This window comes from Antedon mediterranea, chromosome 8 (assembly GCF_964355755.1).
Source record: "Antedon mediterranea chromosome 8, ecAntMedi1.1, whole genome shotgun sequence".
NCBI classification, from domain to species: Eukaryota; Metazoa; Echinodermata; class Crinoidea; order Comatulida; family Antedonidae; genus Antedon; species Antedon mediterranea.
In genome coordinates, this window is record NC_092677.1 from 23,501,763 (window position 1) to 23,525,753 (window position 23,991).

Genomic DNA, 23,991 nt, shown 5'->3' on the forward strand with positions numbered 1-23,991 from the left:
GTAAAGGCTATATTCGGACTAACAACGTTAAATAAGTTCTGTTCATACTTTAGGGAATGTTCAGACTCACTGTGCTACTGTAAATATTCTGCTCATACTGTAATGGTATAGTCAGACTCACAGTGGTAGATAAATTCTGCTGATACTATAAGCATATGTTCAGATTCAGTGTTAGATATTGTATGTATATTTGTTACTATCTCTGCTGTGTATATAAGAGGTCGAATTTCTGATTTTCTATATTGAACCAAATAAAGAATAATAATAATAATTACCTACACAAACATTTTTGAATAATACTGTTCTATTTTTTATAAAATAAATGGTATCATCCCTCACATTGCCATTGAACTCTTTCTTTATTTAGGCCTACAAGCAGGTCACTGAGCCTGAGTGTCGATCTACTGTAGGCATAGTTCACATAATACTAAATCACTTCATGGAAAACAAACCCAGTCAACGCCAACCCAATTGAGTTTTAGCCAATAAGACGTGGCACTGACAGATTGAAAGTGATAGACCCTATGTACTCAATAGTAACAACGCCTCGTATATAGATGTCCGAGATCAAAGCAGTGATAATGATTGTGGTAACTCATGAAATTTGATTGTTTCATAGGATTCACTGTTGCCTTTCTGCTTCATCAATAACATACTGCTGTAAACAACTGTAGTTGTAAATTCTATTTTTAGGTATGTCCTGTGACGATCATTTTGTCAATAATTCATTTTCTTTTATAAACGCTTAGTTTATAAAAACTGATGTTTTTTTTTCTGTACAAAATAAATTGTTCGGAATTCAGGAATTTCTTTTTTCATACTGAAATGAGTGATACTGGGCCTTCCAGTTTGGGATGTTGGCTTTTGGAGATTCCACTGTATAACAATTTTCAAAGTATAAAAAGTTCACAACCGAAAACTTGAACATGTAATGACAACACTTTTTGCATTCAATTACCTTCTACAAATCATTTACTCCTAAGACTATATAAATGATGAATTTGCTATTTTCATATATGTGTACAGTACTGTTTGTACCCTTAGGCAAGGTGCTTTCTCTCATTGCCTTGCCTTTGGATTGGACATAAAGATGTTGGTCCCATGTACATAAAAATATTTGAAAGGGGTAAGAAAATCGTCTCCTGGCATGCTGATAACTCAAATTTCCCTCAATTCAAGTTAAACAGAGAACCATAATAATAATAATAAACAGTATTTATAGCGCCTAATGGATCACTGACCCCTCTAGGTGCTTTACATAGGACCTTAACTAATGGTAATAAACTATCCCCCGCCGGACACCATTCCGGTATTTCTTAGTCGAGGTTTCGGGGATACATTTGAATGTTGAAGATGATAAGTATGTAAACAATGCTGGTTCTATTGTCAGTGGCTTCCGAGAAAAATCATTGATACGTTTCCATTGAATGCTAAATTGGTCAATATCTACAAAACATCTATTATCTGATACACATGATACCAAATGTTTGCATATTTATAAAGCTCAAATCAACGTGGAAGTTCAAAGTCAACAACTTGCATACATAAAATGTACATTTTTACAAATTCATTGTCGTTTTAAAAGCAATTTTGAAAAATATTGCAAAAGCCTCAGTTTGAACATACGGCGAAAAAGCAGACTGTTCCAGCGTATAAACGCATATTATAAGTTCTTTCTTCTTGCGTTTCTTTGATTCTTTGCATACTAGTTCCAGCTATCTTGTTATACTGTTAATCGCTGTAGTCGTTTTGTTGTCTTTTCAAAGGGCTCCTGTAAAATATAAAATGAAGTATTTAATATTATAATTAACTTTATTGCACAAGTATTGTGGTGTTCAAATAAGTAATAGTTTTCATTTGTTGTCAATCAAAAGTACTTTATATTTATCCTCCTTGTTTAAGTTTAACGACTCCCTCAACCTGAAATGCACCGTAGCCAAAGTTGTAAAACATTAACAACACCAAATTGGAAAAATGCTCAAGGTAAAGAACATTTTTAAATGTACAGATTTAAATATTTAAAAATACAGATCAACAAAAAATGGAATCTTTTACCAACTGAAATTAGAACAAAAGTAACTGGGAAAAATATTTATAAATTCAAAAATATATCAACTTAAATATCATCTAAGTGATCTACTTTTTAAATTTTATTTCGTATATATGTCTTTTATACAAAAAAAAAATTGTTTTTAACTGTTCTGTAAATATCTTTTAAAATAGGCCTATGTATGCTTTTATTTTCTGTTTATATATTATAATTTTTCTTTGCTTTTAAACCTTGTAACTGGACCATTTTGAAAAGCAGTACTAGTACATTACTGAAAATGCAATCCAGTCAAAGAAAGAATAAATAAATTATTACATTAATACTGATTTTGTTCTAATATAAATAAGTTATTAAAATTACATATTTCATGTATTATATGCTTAAAAAACAAAATGGAAAGTGAAGTTAATGCACTAAATTTTATCCACTCCTCTAATAATGTTCGATCATTGGTCTATCTATAGCATTTCAAAAAATTATTTTTATTAAAGACATGCATAAATCCTTAGTCCTAAAACGAAAAATGTTATAATTACTTTTGTTTTTTGTAAGAAAAATGTATGTTTATCTATTTATCATTGATCGTTTTTCCTCCTCACTGTAGCACTACCTTTAGGACACTAGCCTAAAGATACGTCTGTAAATTGATGTTTAAATATAGACTAATATATAAGATAATCAGTGAAACTTGACAAGAGGGACATTTTCTGTTTCCTTGGAGAGTTTTGTTTTCTGAACTGTATGAACTTACATTTATTTTACTTCATACGCAAGCCACTCACCAATTACAGGATGAAGACACTATTTTAAATTGATCGCACTTGTAAACTAAATCTTGTTTGAGGCATTGAGGAGTTGAAAGCAGGATTGAACTCCTTAAACTACTACTTTAACTTCATGAAACTTAAATCTACTAGTAATTTCAATAATAGAACTGGTTACAAAATTTGATAAGGTGCCCACTGATTTAACCAGTTTGTAAAAGTAACACATTAATTTTTTTTTAAATTTTAATTTATTTGAAAATAAATATATATTCAGTGTTTAAGTAGTAAGAACTAACTAGCCATAAAAGAGGTGCATGTGACATGTTTGTTGACAAGGAACACCAGTGGCATAGCAGCTATGAGCACTCACTGGTTGAACTTAGGGGCCCCAGAGCTCAAGGGGCCCAGAGTATGCATGAGTACTACCCAGTGTTGGAGGGTTTATATAGAGTTCTAAACCAGGGCCTTTTTCCCTGCATTACGCCGCTGACAAACACTATAAATTATCTACCAAGTTAACTGTTACTGACTATGATTTTATTAACAGTAACACTGTAAATGGCTAAACCATCAAAATCAATGCTGAATATGGCTACAGGGGCAAATTACACTACAGTACAATAGTACAATTGTAATTTCAGCCGAGCTAGGAAAGATACCTTTCATCACAGACTTTATAACGAAAATTGAGCGTCAATGGTTAAACGTGTAAACAAAAAAAGGACAATGCAATGTCATTGACTTAGATGTCGATGACCTCCATCAAATCATGACAAATTACTGGCATTTGACAAACATGATATAAACAAAAAGGAAAATAATAGTGAGTTTAAGAAAGGAACATCAATCACATTAACTGATATGTGTGTCAGACAACATGAGGTACATCAAAAGGTTTTACAAAAACATTACTAATTGTCAGTATATTGTATTTAAAGTAGTGCACTTAACATTAAGTTTTTCATAAAGAATGCACTTTATAATGTGTATTATAGCATATTACAACATATATAAAGATGTATTCTCCCTCTGACTAATTAAAAAAAAAATGAATAAAAAAAAAATGTCAAAAAAAAGTGGGTCATTTTGAAGTATCATAGTTATTAACTTTCACCAAAAATTAGTCAGAAAAAAAAAATTTACCTGAAATACAGATTTTTTTTTGTTCAAAAAATAACTTTGACTTTCGACCAAAACATGTCTCATAATGCAATGCGCTTGATGGCTACTCTGTATGCACAATCATAAAACTTTCTCGCGATCTGTGTGAAAACACCTTGACCGTGACGAGTTGTAAACAATCCTAATTAGCATCATGCATAATTTTTGTGTTTCAAGGGACAATACATCTTTAAGTAGTATGATATTCAATAAATATTCTATTTAACTCTTAATGTGATTGAGAGTACTGAAATTTAGTTTTGGAACAAATAAGTGAAATGGAACAAATAATTTTATTCGGTCAAATATGTAAATGTGTTATATTTTCTTTGGGCTTCGCTCATAAAAATAAAATCTTTCATCTCATGAAATTATTTGTACCATTACACTCATAAACCTTATTTGTATACTGTATTGTATAATTCCTGTCATTTTATTGGACGATTGTGATACTATTAACACGTTCACTGCCACGGCGTATTTATACGTCAAAAATTGCGTGTCGCTACTTGCCAAGACGTAATACTACGTCAAAATCGTAGCACTTTTGTATTGTATGTAGAATCACTGGCAGTGGTGATTGGAACAGGAATTATCGCATGGCAGTTTATGAATGATGTACGTAAACGATAATCTAAAAATATTTTGAATGACATCATGATAGTCTGTGACCAGATGTTACACTTTCAAACTGTAATTTAATATGTAAACGGGACTTGGCACTGGGACAGAAATTACGGAAAATGCCTTGGCAGTCAATGTGTTAAACAATCGTGCGATAGTACCTTTTTCTCCATTTATTTCGCAGGAAAAATCTTCTGTACGAAAAAGAATTATTTAAAGACCGATTGATCGCAATCGAACTCACTTTTTTGGTCAAAAAGCACTTAGATATTAGCTACCTGTATAAATCGTTTGTATGATTTTAATTAATTAATAGAAACAACTCTAAAAGACGTGGAATCGTTGGAAAAAACAGAATATCTCCATCAGTTTCAGTTGCCTGGCGTCGTTTTGGAATAATACCACTACCTTTCTAGCCTAGGCCTAGAATAAATAATGATGATATAGAGAATCCTGATGTACTATAGCCTGGTGCATAATCTGATGTACAGTAGTCTGGGACACAGTCTGAGAGATTTAGTCTGGGGCATAGTGCGATAAGTTGCTGATGTAGTCTGGGACACAATCTAAGAGGTAACATAGTTTGGGGCTAAATACAAAGAGTTATTGATGTAAACTGGGACACAATCTGGGACATAAAGTATGCTAAAGTTTGGTAACTATACCCTTAATGGTGATCCTCTCTTCTCTGATTTCCTAAGTGAGTGTGCTGCGTTGGACTGTTCCATTCTTCGCTCGTCTAAAATTGTTTTATTCTCCATAATGTTATCTTGTTGTTGCCATAGTGATATAACAGAATCCTCACCCCCAGTTACCAGGCTTCCAGTCTAGAAAATAAAAATGTTTTTCATTTAATGTGGTTAAGAGTACTTTATTACCTCCGTCAAGGAGGTTATGTATTCGATCGCATGTGTTTGTTAATGTTATGTTAATGTTAGCAGGATTACTCAAAATTTTGCTAGATATTATTTTCAGACTTGCTAGTGTTAAAAAATATGAGAGAATTTTCAAAAGCCGGCGATCTGGTAACACTATGTTTATTAAGAACAACTGGATATATAACCATTAAAGTTTGTAGTGCAATTAGCATAAAAACCACACTCAAAATTTGGGCGAAATCATAGGGAATTATACTTATGGTGTAGGTATTGTACTCTCGGAGTGTCTTTTTTTATTTCAAAGTTAATAATCTGCTACTGGAAATCGGCAGGTCATACTCTCTAGACTACTAAGCAACTACTGTATGATAATCATTCAGGTTATTGGATTGTTAAAAGTGTCTTTAACTAGAAAATCCTAGGTTTTAGAATTCTTGGATTCTCACCATTTTAATTAAAAGAACTCAATTCAATCCTAGTATATTGTTAATGCGCCTTCCAAATGAGATATTAATGGTTATTGGAAAATTTAATAGACTTTGGGAATAATGTTAAAATGAGCAATATAAAACGCCCACTCAAAGCCTATAGCCTTTGTAAAAGAAAAACAGTCTGTTTCTCATGAAATATGGACTATAGAGGGCTCTGTTTTGTTAGTTACCAAAAAAAACCCAATAGGATAGATTACAATTCAATGCAAAATTAGAGAATCGGCATATCCTATGTAGGTCGTGTTTCCGCAGCCATAAAAAAATTATTAATTTTTTAACCAATCAGATAATTATTACAAAAATAAAATGTGCATGATCAGACTTTATCGAACAACCTAAAAGCCCTCCCACAATGACACTATTTGTCTTTCAGGTGAAAGGTTAAAAATTATCGCATTTATCCAATAATTATCTGATTTGAATGAGATAATTTTTAGTTAATTTTCCTTGAGTGGAATCGGTTAAACCCCTTTTCCACAGGCAGTTTATTTTATTTTAATTATCGGTTAATTTGTATTGGTTAATTTTTGGCTGCGGAAACACGGCCAGAGTTATGATTGGTCATCAGTCATAATGTATCTATTGTAAGAATTTGTTTGGATTATTATCATATTGTGTATAACAGGTGTATAACAGGTGTATAACAGGTGTATAACAGGTGTATAACAGGTGTATAACAAGTGTATAACAGGTATACTACAGTGTTGACAAGTATTTCTACTATAACATGGGCTTTTAATTACCATCTGGTAGAGTTTTTTAATGTGTGAATTTTGTGTTGTATATGTGTTGCTAAGCCTTTTTGTAAGCATTGTACATATGCCGGATTTACAATATTGTTTAGCTGAAATAATTTATTGTTATTTTATGGTGCTATATTTTTTTGTACACAGTTATGGGCATTTACACCCATTATTTTACATTGATTATGGTACAAGGCAATCTACATATTTAATGCAGTAACTTCACTTTTAGTTTTAGTGTACAAGTGTTAAACTATTGCTACATTCCAGGGACGGATCTAGGTTTTTGGTGGAATAGGGAATAGGTGGAAGGGGAGGGGGTGGTGTTTCAGACATCCACATTAGGTAAATGACACCCAAGAAGGTTGGAAATGGTACTCTCGCATATAAAATTCATGATAAAATGGCACCTCCCACTAGTCTGGTTGGCCCGAAATGACACTTCAAGTATCATGCGCAGTTTTGATTTGCATTCAATGTGTAGTAAGTATACTATTTTGAGCATTTCGAAAAAAACTTTCATCATACAAAAACATTAAAGTGCACAGAATAGCTTAAAATCGCATTTTGAAACGTTTTAGACCATTATGAGCGTTTCGAAAACCTTGTTAACATAAAAAGCCTGTTTAGCTCCACTGATTAAATCCACGCCTGCATTCAACACAAATTCTGTGATGTGGATCTTCACAATAGAAAACACTAACAGTTTATAGCCATAATGACATACCAGGAATTTCCTATCCATAATTATTATTTGTCTTGTGTTAGGTTTTTACAAGCATTATAATTATATTTATCTATAACACCCACTTACGTATCTGACGAATGTATATGATGAAAAGGTTTTACTGTTATTATATACTGTTTATTTATTGAAGTTTGCGTCATGGGATCATAGGCCTCATTATGGTACGGTGTTCATTATGTATTACCTGATCGTTCCAATGTAAACATCGTACGGTTGATGAGTGGGCTCCAGATAAACGATGTACAGGATAAAGCTTATCTTTACCTATCGTTAAAAGTGTTTGTTCACCACTGAAAAAAAAAAAAAAACAAAGATAAAGAAAGCAATCACATTAAGTTAAAATCTTTAACATTTACAGTATGCAGTACCGTAAAATCTTGAAAAAAAGTCGATATACTACTTTTTTTTGTGGGCTTTTTTCCAATATGAATAAAGTGATCATTTAAATGATGTAGACATGATGATACAAGATCTCATGAATAAAGTAAAGTGATCATCTCTTTTAAATTCATGTAGACATGGCAATACAAGATCTCATGAATGAAGTGATCATCTTCTAAATTCATGTAGACATGGCAATACAAGATCTCATGAACGAAGTGATCATCTTCTAAATTCATGTAGACATGGCAATACAAGATCTCATGAACGAAGTGATCATCTCTTCTAAATAATGTAGACATGATGATTCTACAAGATCTCATGAATGAAGTGATCATCTCTTCTAAATAATGTAGACATGATACAAGATCCCATGAATGAAGTGATTACATCTCTTCTAAATAAGGTAGACATGATGATTCTACAAGATCACATGAATGAAGTGATCATCTCTTCTAAATGATGTACACATGATACAAGATCTCATGAATGAAGTGATCATCTCTTCTAAATGATGTAGACATGATACAAGATCTCATGAATGAAGTGATCATCTCTTCTAAATGATGTACACATGATACAAGATCTCATGAATGAAGTGATCATCTCTTCTAAATGATGAAGAAATGATACAAGATCTCATGAATGAAGTGATCATTTCTTCTAAATGATCTAGACATGATACAAGATCTCATGAATGAAGTGATCATCTCTTCTAAATTATGTAGAAATGATACAAGATCTCATGAATGAAGTGATCATCTCTTCTAAATGATCTATATATTATACACAACTTCAGGAATGAAATGATCATCTCTTCTAAATGATGTAAACATGATACAAGATCTCATGAAAGGAGTGATCATCTTTTCTAAATGATGCAGACATGATACAAGATCTCATGAATGAAGTTATCATCTCTTCTAAATGATGTAGACATGATGATTCTACAAGATCACATGAATGAAGTGATCATCTCTTCTAAATGATGCAGACACAATACAAGATCTCATGAATGAAGTGATCATTTCTTCTAAATGATCTAGACATGATACAAGATCTCATGAATGAAGTGATCATCTCTTCTAAATAATGTAGACATGATGATACAAGATCACATAAATGGAGTGATCATCTCTTCTAAATTCATGTAGACATAGAAATACAAGATCTAATGAATGAAGTGATCATCTCTACTAAATGATGTAGACATGATACAAGATCTAATGAATGAAGTGATCATCTCTACTAAATGATGTAGACATGATACAAGATCTCATGAATGAAGTGATCATTTCTTCTAAATGATCTAGACATGATACAAGATCTCCTGAATGAAGTGATCATTTCTTCTAAATGATCTAGACATGATACAAGATCTCATGAATGAAGTGATCATCTCTTCTAAATTATGTAGAAATGATACAAGATCTAATGAATGAAGTGATCATCTCTACTAAATGATGTACACATGATACAAGATCTAATGAATGAAGTGATCATCTCTTCTAAATGATGTAGACATGATACAAGATCTAATGAATGAAGTGATCATCTCTTCTAAATGATGTAGACATGATACAAGATCTAATGAATGAAGTGATCATCTCTTCTAAATGTTGTACACATGATACAAGATCTAATGAATGAAGTGATCATCTCTTCTAAATGTTGTACACATGATACAAGATCTAATGAATGTAGTGATCATCTCTTCTAAATGTTAGATATGGTGATACAAGATCTCATGAATGAAGTTATCATCTCTACTAAATCTCTTAGTTACAGAAGCTTATAACCATAGATCAAATTGAATTCTGCTAAAGTAATATTCAAATACCACTTGGTTTCTACACAGTTAAAAATACTCCATTGAATCTATTTTTGAAAATCGATTATGAAAATACATCTATATTACAAGGTGTTACATAGCTGTAGACGATACCGGTCCATCATTTCTCGTACCAATAGGTTTTGTAACATCTTTTATCTAGCTGCCATTCAGTCACTGAATGCTTGTCAGTATACCGTATGAGAGTGATGTGACACTTTGAATTGTAATTGCGTTTATTTATCTGTTTTTGTATATATCAGAGCAAACATAACTTCTATGTATGTTTTATATGCATATGACAATAAATGGAAATAATTTTCCGCTGATGAATGAAGTGTCATCTAATCTCTTATATGACATGACAAAATACAGGATCCTGTCATAACCATCTCTTCTAAACACAGACATGACAATATCCAGGAACTCATCTTCAGATCTTCGCTGCTAAACCTCTTGTTTCTGATTTACTTTGTAACATGCTCCTTGTCAACATATTATTTTAACTAAAACTTAGATAGTTAAATAGTATGTTGTATGTGTTGCTTCTCCGTTTTTGGACAACCTTCTTGTTTTTTTCAGTTTGATTGCTTGAGAGTGAATTGAATAATGTATACCTGAGTATGATAAATGAAGACATCTCATCTACTAAAGGATGTATATATTGTTTTTTAATTATCTATGACCTACCACAGCAAATATTTTTACTGTATTTGCAACATTGTATCAAATAAAATTTGACTAGTCTCTAACATCACAAGATTGTACCTGTGATGATGAGTGTGATGATGGTCTTAAAGGATTGTGAAAATTTGTTATAAATTCATCAGTTAATGTACTCTGGAAATATTTTAAAGCCAATGAATCATCAGTAATCAGTAATTAGTAATTACTTGTATTTTTACAGTCACTCTTCGCTGAGATAAAAGGTGAGCAAGCGCTTCCGGAGAAAAAAAGTAATTCCTAAAAGACATCAAATTTTATAATGTTCTTTATAACATTATATTAGTCTGTTAGAAGACGCACAGTTCTCAAAATGCTAAATTTAATTTCTGTAGTCCAATGAAAGTCAATTTAATTCAGTAAATAGAAAATGTCAGTAGTTTTTTACGTATCCCATTAAACATTCATTCTGCACATGCACAGATATTTCTGGTCATGCACAGAACGATATCCTTATGTTATTTATCTCCATTTAAGTTTGTACGTAATTGATCCGAATTTCTGTAGTAATTGAGTGGTAATTGAGTAGTAATTGAGTAGTAATTGAGTAGTAATTGAGTAGTAATTGAGTAGTAATTTGAGGCACCTTCTTATACCTTATACCAACTCTCACATGAGGGCCGATATTTTGGCTATTTCCCACGCATCCATAAAAATATTCAGAAAAAACATTTTGAAATTAACTATTTTGAAATAGCCTAGGACTGCACATTATTTAATTGAATTGAGCATAATTAGCCTAGGCATACGTTTATTTGTATGTTATGATTGATGTAGTACAGGAAATCCAACTCAATATGTCGAAAAATTAAATATAGAGGGCATCTTTGCGAATTTTTTGAGTTAAAATAACATAGAGGGGGTTATGTATTATTGTAATTGAATGTCTCACACATTGGCTACAGAAAAAGTTGGCAAGTATACCTTCTATTCTAACCATGTAGGGCTGTTAGGGAAGATTCTCACTCACTCCTACAGCCAAATCCTGCATCTTTCCCTACCTGATTTCAGTCATTTGATCATGCAGTAGAATCTGTATACAAAGTTGTCCTAAATTATTGCTATTTTAAAGAAGATTATGATGCAATATGTTACTCACCGGTGATTTCCCGCCAAAACAATAAGTGTCTTCAGTGACGAATGGTAAAATCCATCAACTAAATAATCAATAGAACAGGCATCCTACAAAATTAAAATAATATTATTAAATTACATAGCCTAGGAGGTTATATTTTTGTCTGAGATATTTGTGTGTGTGACGAATCTTTACTAAATTCACAGACATGACCATACTTCTGACTATATTTGACAGAAAATTGAATTTGTTGGCATTATTTTTATTATTGTGAAATATCCAGATCTTTTATGTTTTACAGTTTGTGATTATATGAAAAGTATACAGATTGTACTTTAAATGTTATCGATAACGATATGTTTAAAATTAATTAGTAATTTTATCAAATGTTCATGGTATTTGGGTATTTAAATTGAAAAGTTTTAGTGTACTTAAAAAAATATATTTAAAATGAAATGAATTCTTTCCAAAATCATTTTCAATTCATCATAAAAATAAACAATATATATTAAATTACTAATCCGGTGTAATCTAATCCAATTTACAGATTTTCAACTGTAGATGGTCTGTTAACATTACTAATGACAACTGCTAGTTGCTTATTTTGCATTTGCACTTACCATAGGAAATAGAGAACAGATTGACCAATGGAAAGTGAATGCCAAATTAAGTGGATTTGTGTACTTTTTGTGATAAATGATTACACGTGCAGGTTCTTTAAAAAAATCTTGAATTATCAAAACTAGTTGAAAAACAGCTTTAGAATTCTTATATCATATACACCTGTATTGAATCTAATCCAATGGAAATGTACAGCAGAATTTAATCATAAGTATCTCGTCCTCGAATTACAAAAGTAGACAATAGTTTGACCGCGGCTGATGATACCACGCTAGCTAAAAATTAATCCTAAACGGTGAAGCGACTTATTAAGCAGGCTTAACAGTTAATTTCACTTATCATCAATTACCGAGTACCGAAGACGCAATTTAATCATGTGTGTTATAGTGTACTTACCCCGGAGACAGATTCTCGAACGTCGTCAAATCTTGTTAAGATGTTTGACTGCAACAAAATAAATGTGCCAAGTCAGTATTAGGTTTTTCAAGAAAGGTTTTTATTTCTCATAAAAGTAATAAATCATAAAAATATAACATTAATACTATAATTAAAAGAAAAAAAAAACCCTGAATCATTAAAAATAATATAATATATTAAAAAATAGTAGTTTATTTAGGGGATGTCCAAATTGAACTTGATTAACTAAAGATAAGTCAAGGATAATCCACTAAGTCCTTGATTTATTTCAGGTGGTGAATTGGACAGTACCCCGGGTATGAAGAGTGTTACGGTACTTTAACATACACACAGGCAATGCAGCACACAGAACCAATGGCTTAATGTCTCATCTGAAAGACAGTGCTCTATATCATAGAGATTATAATAAAGTCACTACTACTACTCATGTTACACTAGTTAGTTAGTTAGTAAACTCATCAGAATACCGTTCAATTATTATTGTTTATAACGAATTGAAATTATCAATTAGAAATGTTTAGTTGAATGGATTTAGTTATCCCATGAGGGAGTATTTAACGGATAACGATAGACTTAACACTACAGAGAAGAAAAAACTAATTTATTAAAAAAAGTAAAAACATGAAATAAATACCAACCTTCCCACCATCCCCAACGATTTTATATACATATACTAATAATTAAATTATTTAAAAGTTTAACCCTTTGAAGAAATCGCCCGTATACCATACAGGGGTAATTTACTATCCCAGGATACGAGGCCCGTTTATTGCACTTTTTGAGCATTTGACTTTTGACCTAGGTAAAAAAATTTGTTTGTTGCAATCCAAAACATTTCACATAACAAAAAAACAACAATTGCAGAAAGGAAAAATACAACATCCACATTCAAGGGACACCACTTTCAAGAGGACACTTTGTCTGTTGGGTCAAGAATGTGTCCTCTTAATGTACTCATAATTATATATTATAATTAAGCACTTTAAAAGTATAATTTGACTGATATTAAAGATAGGCAGAATGCAATTTCTTAATCTAGCAATCATTTCCATCAAATTCAATTATTAAAAGAAAGTATTTATAATATAATTGACTATCCCGGGACTAAGCTACTCAACAATTGCTCTAGCATATAATTGATTAATAAACAAACCAATTTCAATCCAATGGTATGGATTAGCTAATAATCTGAATTCTGACGGTAAGATAAATCCCTAAATAATATATTGCAATTTAAAATTATTGGAAATATCCCTTTTGTCTTAGAGAACAGATTTCACCATGTATTGGACAATAGATATCCAAACCTTTAAAGTCATAGTTTTCAAAGAGTTTCTATATTTTGATATAAAGTTTGCGGACACCACATATATTAGTTCTGAAAAGAGAGAATAAAGAAAGTCCAGGACTTTCTGCATTCGCACTCCTGCGGACGATCAAAGCATATTGATGTGTAAACTGACTTTGGGGTTGGGTCAACCGGCTCAGCTACAGTGAAGTTCACTTAAGGTTGACCCTGGTCTCCCCAATTTCAGTTTTTGTTTGTTTTGTATATACTTAAATAGATCAAATAAATAATGAAATGAAATGAAATGATCAAAACGTTCAATTATGACTTGTCTTGGAGAACAGATTTCACCATGTATTGGACAATAGACCAAGTTCAAGTTTAAAAAACATTTATTTGTTTAATAATGGCATATTATTTTACAGTATAATACATAGGTATGTACATTATTTAAATGAACATGGTAATTAGCCATCATTTGGGGTCTTCTCTAGAAGAAATCAAGTGTATAGTCATTTTCAAAGACTATAAGTTTCTATATTTTGATATAAAGTTTGCGGTACACCACATATGTTAATTGTGAAAAGAATGAAGAAAGTCCAGGACTTTCTGCACTCTCACTCCTGAGGACGATCAAAGCATATTGAGCGAAACATCAAGAAACTCAACAGTTCTTTTCAGAACTAATATAGGTGGTGTACCGCAAACTTTATATCAACATTTGACTTCACCATGCAAACCTTTAAACAATATATTTCTATATTTTACTTTCCCTTTTTTTACTTATTATTTTAGTATTTAATTTTACAATGAACACAATACAATATGCATCATGTTATATTTGCACAGATAAGTTCGTTTTTTTTTTCTTTTTTATACAGTATTTGTTAGCTTTTATCCATCATTATTTTTATACTATTGTAAATCTTTTATGATGAATATTTAATTGAAAATTTAAATTAAAAATTGTATTCAAACTTACTTCAACTGCATCCCAAATGAGCAACGTTTCTGTGTGTGTCAGACAATACAAGTACTCGCTGTTAGTTCCACACCAACCTATGTGACTCTAATAAAGAAAAGACATATGTGATAATACTTTATATTTCCGAGTTCAAATTAGAATTAAAAAGAGAATAGTTGCAAGAAAGCAAAATACACTAAAACCAATATAAGTAAAGAAACAAATATTAGTTTAAAACAAAAATAAGAAACATTTGTTAACTAGAAAGCCACTTCGAGAGTGCATACCTCTGCCTACTGTAAAATTCTCCTTAAGATTTCTCCAGGAAATATATATATATTTTTGTGTGTCTTAATGTTGTTTGTGATTTAGGCTAATTTCACTACAAGCATGTGTATGCGAGTTTGGTGTAATGGTTTATGTAACAAGCCTTTCAATTAACAATAGCTTTGGTTGACTAACAATAGAACAGCAACACGAAAATTAAACGAGTGAATTTGAAAAGAAATAGGTTTTTTAAACTATTGGCATAAAAAAAGGTGCACATTAAATCAAATTATGTTTTAAAATTACAAATCACAAATTATAATTCTTGCCTCTTGTACAAAAATGAAGTTTTTTGGACAAGTAGTTCTCGAGAAAATGCAATTTCAGTTTACTTGTTACTGCTCGCCAGCTTTTGAACAATTCTGTCCTATCTTTTAACACTAGCAGGTCTGTAAAGTATACTAAAAAGTGGTCCCGAATTGGGACCCTGGTCCGAAATGGTCCTAAAATTTAATGGAATGATCCTTTACCACATATCTATCTGTATATTAATTTTGGTAAAGATCTTGTAATTACTTTTTGAGGAATCCTGCTAACAAACAAACAAACAGAGAGACAAACAAACACATCGATCGATAAATACATGTACCTCCTTGGCAGAGGTAAATAAATTAACATATATTATTATTAATGAACAAGAAGAACATAAATGTGAAGCAACTTCATCTGGTTTAGATACCTTTCCTGCTATAATACTCTTACAGTAAATTTCATATTGTACGTTTCTTATTCTATTTAAATACAGAATGTGACTACCACATTGTTTTTTTTCACCTAGTTATGGCAGCTTTAACAAATTGGTTGCTTAGGTTATCAAGCTCCAAAGAATATCCTCTTTCAAATTGGACTTGCCGATTAAAATACCTTAAACATACTTTTGATCATTTTATTTTTTGTTTATGAATCTGAATGCTCTAGGCCATTGCATTTTGCCTTTTAAAGATCTCAAACTTCTTATATTGGCTCAAACTAAAGAAAAAATTATCTTTTCTTTTCATTAAGGTTGCTACTTACCCACTTACTATTGTATTTTACATTCTTACCAACATATTATTATAAAGCCTTGTAAAGTTTCTGTGGTTCGCTTGCTTGTTCTTTCCTTTCTGCTGTTTGTCTGTACAACACAACAATAAATTAGTTCTGATTCTACTTTTATAATATTTATTAAATCAACTTCATCTGCATGGAACGCCAAAAGGGTAACTTAGAATTGCATCAACTAAAGAATCAACTCAACTGAAAAATCACATGAGCTGGATCACAAATCTAATGAGCTACCACAAAATGAAAAAAGAGCAACCTAGCATTAAATATAACCTATAAACAAAAAATATAAACTAAACTAAACATATACCCTATACAAAATTAACATTTTAATCAAATTATGCTGAAAAAGCAACCAGAACCATATAATTTGGAGAATCACAACTATTAAAGAAATACCAAGCAATTGAATCAGTACAAATGTATCACATCCCAGCTTCAGAATAATTATACTAAAATAAAACTTCAACTAAAGAATTACCTCAAATAAATGCCCATCTCAACTTTAAAATAATCTTATCTAAAGAATAATCTGAACTAAATGCCCATCTCAAAAAATAATCTCTGAGAGAGATTTTTAGTTGAGGAGAGTATTTAGTTGAGATTATTCTTTAGTAGAGATTATTCTTTAGTTGAGATTGTTCTTTAGTAGAGATTGTTCTTTAGTTGAGGCAAGAATTTAGTTGAAATTATTCTTTAGTAGAGATTATTCTTTAGTTGAGGAAAGTATTTAGTTGAGATTATTCTTTAGTTGAGATTGTTCTTTAGTAGAGGCAAGAATTTAGTTGAGCTTATTCTTTAGTAGAGATTATTCTTTAGTTGAAGAAAGTATTTAGTTGAGCTTATTCTTTAGTAGAGATTATTCTTTAGTTGAGGAAAGTATTTAGTTGAGCTTATTCTTTAGTAGAGATTATATTTTAGTTAAGGCAGGCATTTAGTTGAGATCATTCTTTAGTTGAAATTAATGTTTAGTTGAGATTATTCTTTTAAGTGTTTAGTTGACGGTCCTGTAGTTGGTGATTTTTTATGTTCTTCTTTAGTTGAGGTGATTTTTTATGTTCTTCTTTAGTTGAGGTGATTTTGTAGTTGGTATAATTTTAGGTTACCATTTTGACGTTCCATACATCTTTAGAAGGAATTCCGGAATAGAAATTTCCAGAATTCCCTTTTAAGCTGGATAAAGCCCATTATCAAATTAGCAATAGTATGCGCTGTATACAGAGATCACAATTACCTTACTCCATATAGTAATGATGCACGCCACCATGACCTCTAGGCAACAGCTCTCCTACTCAAATTGCTCTGTTTAAAATTCAGAACAGGAGGATATTCAACCTTACTGGTCATGGACTTTGGTATTTCTTGTTTAATCAAACTTGACTGTTTATCCCCCTTTTAATACTAACCTTTACAATTGATCCTAATTTATTCTGTTGTTAAGTCTTAAAAATGTTAGAAAGCTTTCAATTTTGTTTTAATGCTTTTAACATTAGGTGTATTTTTCTTTCTTAATTAAACCTGACTGTTATTTTTTTCCTCCTTGTTTTGCTGGTCCTCCTATTTGACACTAATTATTCAGTTAGGTCATTTAGGTTCCAATCAGAAAGCTTTTTATTTAAAAAAATCAGAATAGAAAGATTTATAATATTATACCACCTTGTTTTACTGGCCCTACTATTGAAACAAATTAATATTATTCTGTTAGGTCATTTGGTCTTCCAATAGAATATGAAATCCCAATTAGAAGATTTCAAGAACTCCATCATGATATGTTATATTTTGCTTAAGCTAAACTGTTCTTAAAACCTTATTTTTATCCTATTCAAACAAGCATTTAAATTTGGCGACAACCTGGACCTGGGACTTAGTGATGACATAGTTGATTGTCTTTGCAATTTAGAAAATAATTACCCGAAGTAATGTCGGTTTAAAGGCCAAGCCAGTAGCCAGGAATTTTATAAGGGGGTTCTTTTTTTCCAGAAGGGCACATCAAGGGTTTATTCTACCAAATACAACAAGCTACGTAAAAGGAAGTTTTAAACATTTAAAAAGTGATGGTCACACGAGATGCAAGGGGTAAAGTAAGCAGGGCCTAGAATGGTGAACCATTTTATTTTTTCCAGGCTTGTTGGGATCTCAGAAATTTGATTGTATGTGATCAATATCTTGATTCTTGGACATAAAAATCATTCATTTATAATTGATAATTAGTAGGACTTGGTGATCACAAGTTGGAAAAAGTTAGTTGGATTTACAGCTGATCACCTAATTTGTATAGGTTCAGGTTGTTGTGAAATCAAAGACTCTTGAATGAATATTAACTACTCCAAACAATATAAAAAATATTTACCTTACCTAATAATATTTTAAAAAAGACTTAACTGGAAATAAGAAAAAAATCATTTTATTTAGATATTCATTTACAAACACAGTTTTCTATAACCACTAAGTTGAGAAAAAGCCTATGGCTTGTTTTGAATAATTTGTTTAGAATATACTATATCTTGTATATTTTCAGTTTTACATTCAGTACATGTTAGTACATACAATTAACAGACAACGAAATGAAAAATAACACATTGAACAAAAAATTAATAGAAAATGAATAACAAATATAGATGTTGTAGATTAGAAACAAAATATTATTAATTACTATAGCAATTAAAGTTTGGTAAATTATGATTATTATATGAATGCTTTTATGTTGAATAATCAATTACTTGAATGTGTTTTATAGATACTTAAACAAAATTGCATTTTTGTTCAAGTGTCTAGAACACACTGTACATATCCATTCAAGTAAAATTAGCCACTGAGACAATTTTTTCAGATGTGTATAGGCTGGTAATGGTAGGTACTAAGTACTAAAAGACTAAATTGTGATATAATATTTTATTTCATAGGCTATCTCTGAATCATCGGTTCAGCTAGGCCTAGCTTTATCCACAAATCTACTCCAAAAAATGTCTTTAGAAGGCTTAGTTTATTTAAAAATTGTGTACTTCTTGTGAATGGTATCAGAGAGTGATTTTATTTTCTATCCTTAGCTGTGGACCCATAATGATATGTTTAAAATCATCCTCTAAATAATCATTAATGAATAACTTACCACAGATGATTCAGAATTTAGCGTGGTCACAAGTGCATCATCCTCGCTTTTCTCGCAAATGTCAAAAACACAAACTAGACCATCAGTTGACCCTGTTGCAAGGCTATTTGCTTTTGTTGGATGGAATTTTACCTGCATAAATAAGAAATTAATAGGGACACTATCAATATATAAAGTTCAAATAAAAACTACAAGCAAATTATCTAAATTTAATACAATCTGAGGCTTTAAGAAATATTTATGTTAAGACTGTAAATCAGGAGGTTTTAAATGTCACATGTCACAATAAAAGTATCTTAAAAGAATTAAGATATAGTATAGCATCATTTATTACAGACAAACAAACTGTATACTATAAACGAACAAAAACCAAGCAAATGCATTTTCTGAAACCGGAAACTGTGTGATGAATTATGAAATTTCAACATTTTAAACAATTATGTTGGGAGTTATTTGATTACTATGATTGGTCAATTTAATACCAGGTTAATTAGTCATGTGCAGAAATAACTAGGGACATCTCGAAAAAAAAAAAAAAATTAAAAAAAACAGGCCTTTCACTTCAGTATGTTTTTCTCCAGAGAGGTATAGAGCAAAATTTAAAATTATTTCTTATCTTTAAATGTAGATGCTGTTAAATTTTATGTCTCATCTGTTTTATAATTTAGCAAATGTTAAATTATTGAAAAAAGGCAAACTGTATTAAAATGCACAGCCTCAGGGAATAACAACCCTGTGTTGATCTGGGCCTCCGTCGTCGATAAATAAAGTTGAACTAGTATTAGAACAGCTGTCCTGTCAAATAGATGATATTCATTTGCTTCTAAATATTGATTTCTACTGGCCGTTTAGTATCTTATACTGTATACTGATGTCTTGTGACACTCTTCAGATAATCAGGTAACTGACAGAAATCATTACACAGACATCCTTATGTTACCGCAGTATACAGTGACATAGAGAGTTAAATTGCATATCAGCCAATCAGCAAGATTTTAGGCCAAATATCGATCAGTATACAGTTATTAGTGCTTTCATTTAAATTCATTAGGTTGATTTGTCATGCAGATTCTAAAAGATTTTGCCAATAATGTTGTAATATACGTTGTATTATAGAATCAAGATCACCAAATTTCATGTTCATCTCTCTGAGTGTCAATGACACTTAATTTCTAATCTTAATATCTCTATCTTAATTATTCTTCTAATCTTCTTTAATATAGAGATAATAAATCTCAAAAGATGAGATTGTGAATATAGTATTATTAATGTATTCACATCACAAAAAGTCGTGAAAACTAACATTTGTGGTGATCTTTAAAAGGATACCAAGTTTTTCATAAGCTTGCCATGTTTTATTTTACACTTAGGAGGATTTGATTAAAAAGACATCCTTAAAATCGAGAAAGTCTCCTATTTAGTAAACTACTTTAGAGAGATCCTTCAAATAATACTGAAATACTTAATATTGAGGGAAAATATATCAGTGCGGATGACACATACAACACCTTTCATCTCAAAGATTCCCTTCAGGTCAAGTAACCAAACAACGCTCAATCGTCTGTACACAATGACAGGGGCTATAGACCAGTTCACACCAGGGTTAGTCCCCTACTCTTACAGAAGATCAGCTACTGAAGTAGCTTTAAAATATACATGAGCCAGATAATACTCTGGACTAACACTCTTATCAAAAAGACTTACCATAAGTTTTACATTTTTGTATATATTTATATTGGCTTATATTTTATAGTTTAGTTATTTTATTTTCAACCTGTTATTGGTGTTTTACACTGTTGGCTTGAAATAAAGAATAAAGAAAATAAAGAAAGAACTATGGGCAAAGAGCGCCTAAACCTGTGCCGATATTCTATGGATTGAGGTTCTCTTGCCACTGTGGTTTGTGCAGACCATTTTCAGTATAGATCATTGGTGTTTTTGGCCTGTTTGTATGATTATGTGCTGATGTTTTAATATGCAAATATACGATTCAGTGACTAAAGTCACAGTCACAATGCTTTATATCATGTTGTATAACGGAATATAGCATAAATAAAATGGTAATTATATCACCACATTTGTTTAATAGCAAATATCATGAGCTAGTATTAAGGCCTATGATCTCAGTTACCTCAATTAATACTTGTGTGTGTTGAGAAGCTTCACAGGGAATTACATTATGAAATTTGGTTCAAATGATTACAACAAAATGTTCTATAACTGCAAGGGACTTTGTCAAAACTATTCTACTGGAGTAACTGCAGTAAAGTACATTTTATTTATTATTTAACCCGTTACATTTTAGGTAATCATACACATTATTGCAGTGACTGTCTCATATACATTCCTGAACATTGAACAGTATAAAGAATAAATATAGAAATAAAACTAAAATCATATGTTTTTTGTAGTATAAATATTGAAGTTACTGCATTTACTTAAGGTACAATAATGTTTACATGACTCCTAATATCTTAGATATGTATTTAGTTTTTCTATAACTACCACAGAAGATTTGTGCCTCAATCGCACCCAGGCCCCTGGAAGGGAAATATTACGTCTGTCAGTAAGCCAACATGACATTTTTTGGCTTGCTGAATTTTAATACAACATTCAAGAGAAAAACTGAGTGTGAAAAGCATTCATGTGTGGCAACAAGTGAAGCAGAGTAATTAAAAGCTAGGCTAGGTGAGGTTTACCACAGCCTCTGTTAAGTGCAAAAACCCTTTAGTAAGTGACTCAGTCAGTCATTTTTTTAAAAACTAGATTTGTTGGTTATGCAGACTATCTTTAAGTTTTCACTGAGCAAGCACGACTCAATAAAACTTGCGCATCTGTTTTCCGAGTCAGAGAAAGTTACTTAGCTGTTCGCACAAATTACGTTACTATTCAATCAGTAATTTTTTCACAAAAATCTAGAGCGATTACGACTTTAACATACAACAACCATGCAATTCACAAATACTGTATAATAATATACCTGTTTAATAGAGAAATTGTTTTGCTAGCGAAAAAAGAAAAGAAGGAAAGTATTAGTCATTTTTCATAGTAACACAGAAAAAAATGATATAATAAACAATGAATGTTTATAAGTTGAATGTGGAAATATATTCTCCACATTCAATACAGTAGCCCTACAAAACATTCAATATTTGTTTATACAACTAAACTATTCTATATAAGTCTGATTTGATTTGAATTTATTCGGAAGTACACAAATATACATTACAATTGGTAAATAAGAACAATTAAAACATACGGTAGTCTTCCATGGATAACCCAAAAACCCGGTAAATATTCCAGCTTATTTCCATTGGAGTCCATAAGTCAATTTTAATTCATTTAATTCGTCATTTTCATCTTGGATTAAATCCTTTGAAGAAAGACAGCGCTTGGATTTTGGTTGCAGAGCAGTAAGTTAAGGTTTTTTTGGTTGCATAAATTATCAAGCTATCATAATGCACAAAACCACCATATTTTTTTTAAAAGGTAGATGTGTAAATAGAACTACTGTACATTAGAACTTTACTGGTCAATATAACCCAATAACCAACGCCATGTGATAAGAATTGAACCAATTTAATGGTAAAGATACAATAAGCTTTAGATGTGTTATAAACAACATTGAAACAACAATACTGTTTATGATATTCAAAAGTATAGAAAACTAACATAACAATAATATACATGTAAAAATGAGTACTTGTTAGTTATAGAAAAAGTAAGGATGTAATCATGAATGGATTAAGCATAAATACAATTATAAAATCAAATAACTTTTTAAAACAAATAACGTGTGTTTAAATAACAATTCTACATATGGTGTCCTATTAAAATAAAAATTACAGGGATAAATTTACAATACAAATATCATGATACAAAACAATTATATTATTGGCTATCGCTACAAATGTACTGTACAGAGTTGGTGAGACACACCTTACCGGTGACAGCGTTTTGTTTAATGCTTTTGTCTTTCCTCGGCCTCGTGTCTTGTTTTTCATATATATATATATTTCTATGTTTTTTTTTGTAATTATTATTTTATGTTTATTGCCGAAATGAATAAAATTAAAATAAATAAAACTGACAGTATCTAGCATAGAGTAGACCTCCTAGCATGATACTTTGAGTAAAGTGCAATTTGTCCCTATTGTTTAGTAGGCAAACAAAATGTTGATATACATGTATAAATGTATCACACTAGACCTTGAAGTTTATTAACTTTTTGTGGCAAAAACACACATTTTTTTCAGCCTTACCTAGCCTGAAAAGTACCAACCATTGATGGTGAGATGCATTCTAAAATGTTGATTATAGTGCCCTGTTTTGTTTGGCAATGAATTCATAAACTTCGGTATTTCACTTTCGCGCCTTTAGGCAGTTATATTCAAGAGGATGGGAGCATTAGTAAACTTTATCATGAAGAAGCTGTAGTATTACAGGCTGACAGAAATGGGAATTTGGGAACTAAGATCCAAAGAATGTCTGGGAAAAAAAAGTCTATGAGATGTATGATGGAAGAATGGCCAGTAAAAATTAGTTGGAAAGTCCAATGCCAAACAGATTAGGTGGTTCACTGGGTGTCACGAAACCTAAGACCACGAAAGCCAAGACCCCCTAAGACCACGAAAGCTAAGACCCAAGACCTAAGATTACAATATTTATCTTTCGCACCTGCCTTGTATTTTAACTCCCTACATTTATTCTGAATACCACACCTTAGAATTAGCACTTTTATGAAAAAGA

At 31.1% G+C, this 23,991-nt stretch overlaps 1 protein-coding gene across 4 annotated transcripts in view; it reads right to left on the minus strand.

Moving 5' to 3' along the window:
• Positions 1–286: 286 nt before the first annotated feature.
• LOC140056924 (WD repeat-containing protein 89-like) overlaps positions 287–23,991 on the minus strand; it is a 72,500-nt gene continuing 48,795 nt past the window's right edge. For 3 of the 4 annotated variants that reach the window (XM_072102450.1, XM_072102451.1, XM_072102449.1), the window contains 8 exons: positions 22,223–22,246; positions 19,243–19,374; positions 14,781–14,867; positions 12,490–12,537; positions 11,497–11,579; positions 7,647–7,752; positions 5,268–5,429; positions 287–1,771 (listed from right to left, as the gene is read on the minus strand). In XM_072102450.1, the coding sequence (XP_071958551.1) occupies positions 1,724–1,771; positions 5,268–5,429; positions 7,647–7,752; positions 11,497–11,579; positions 12,490–12,537; positions 14,781–14,867; positions 19,243–19,374; positions 22,223–22,246 (690 nt within the window). In that variant the 3' untranslated portion in view covers positions 287–1,723. The remainder of the gene's footprint in view (positions 1,772–5,267; positions 5,430–7,646; positions 7,753–11,496; positions 11,580–12,489; positions 12,538–14,780; positions 14,868–19,242; positions 19,375–22,222; positions 22,247–23,991) is intronic. The other variant, XM_072102452.1, reaches the window with a different exon arrangement.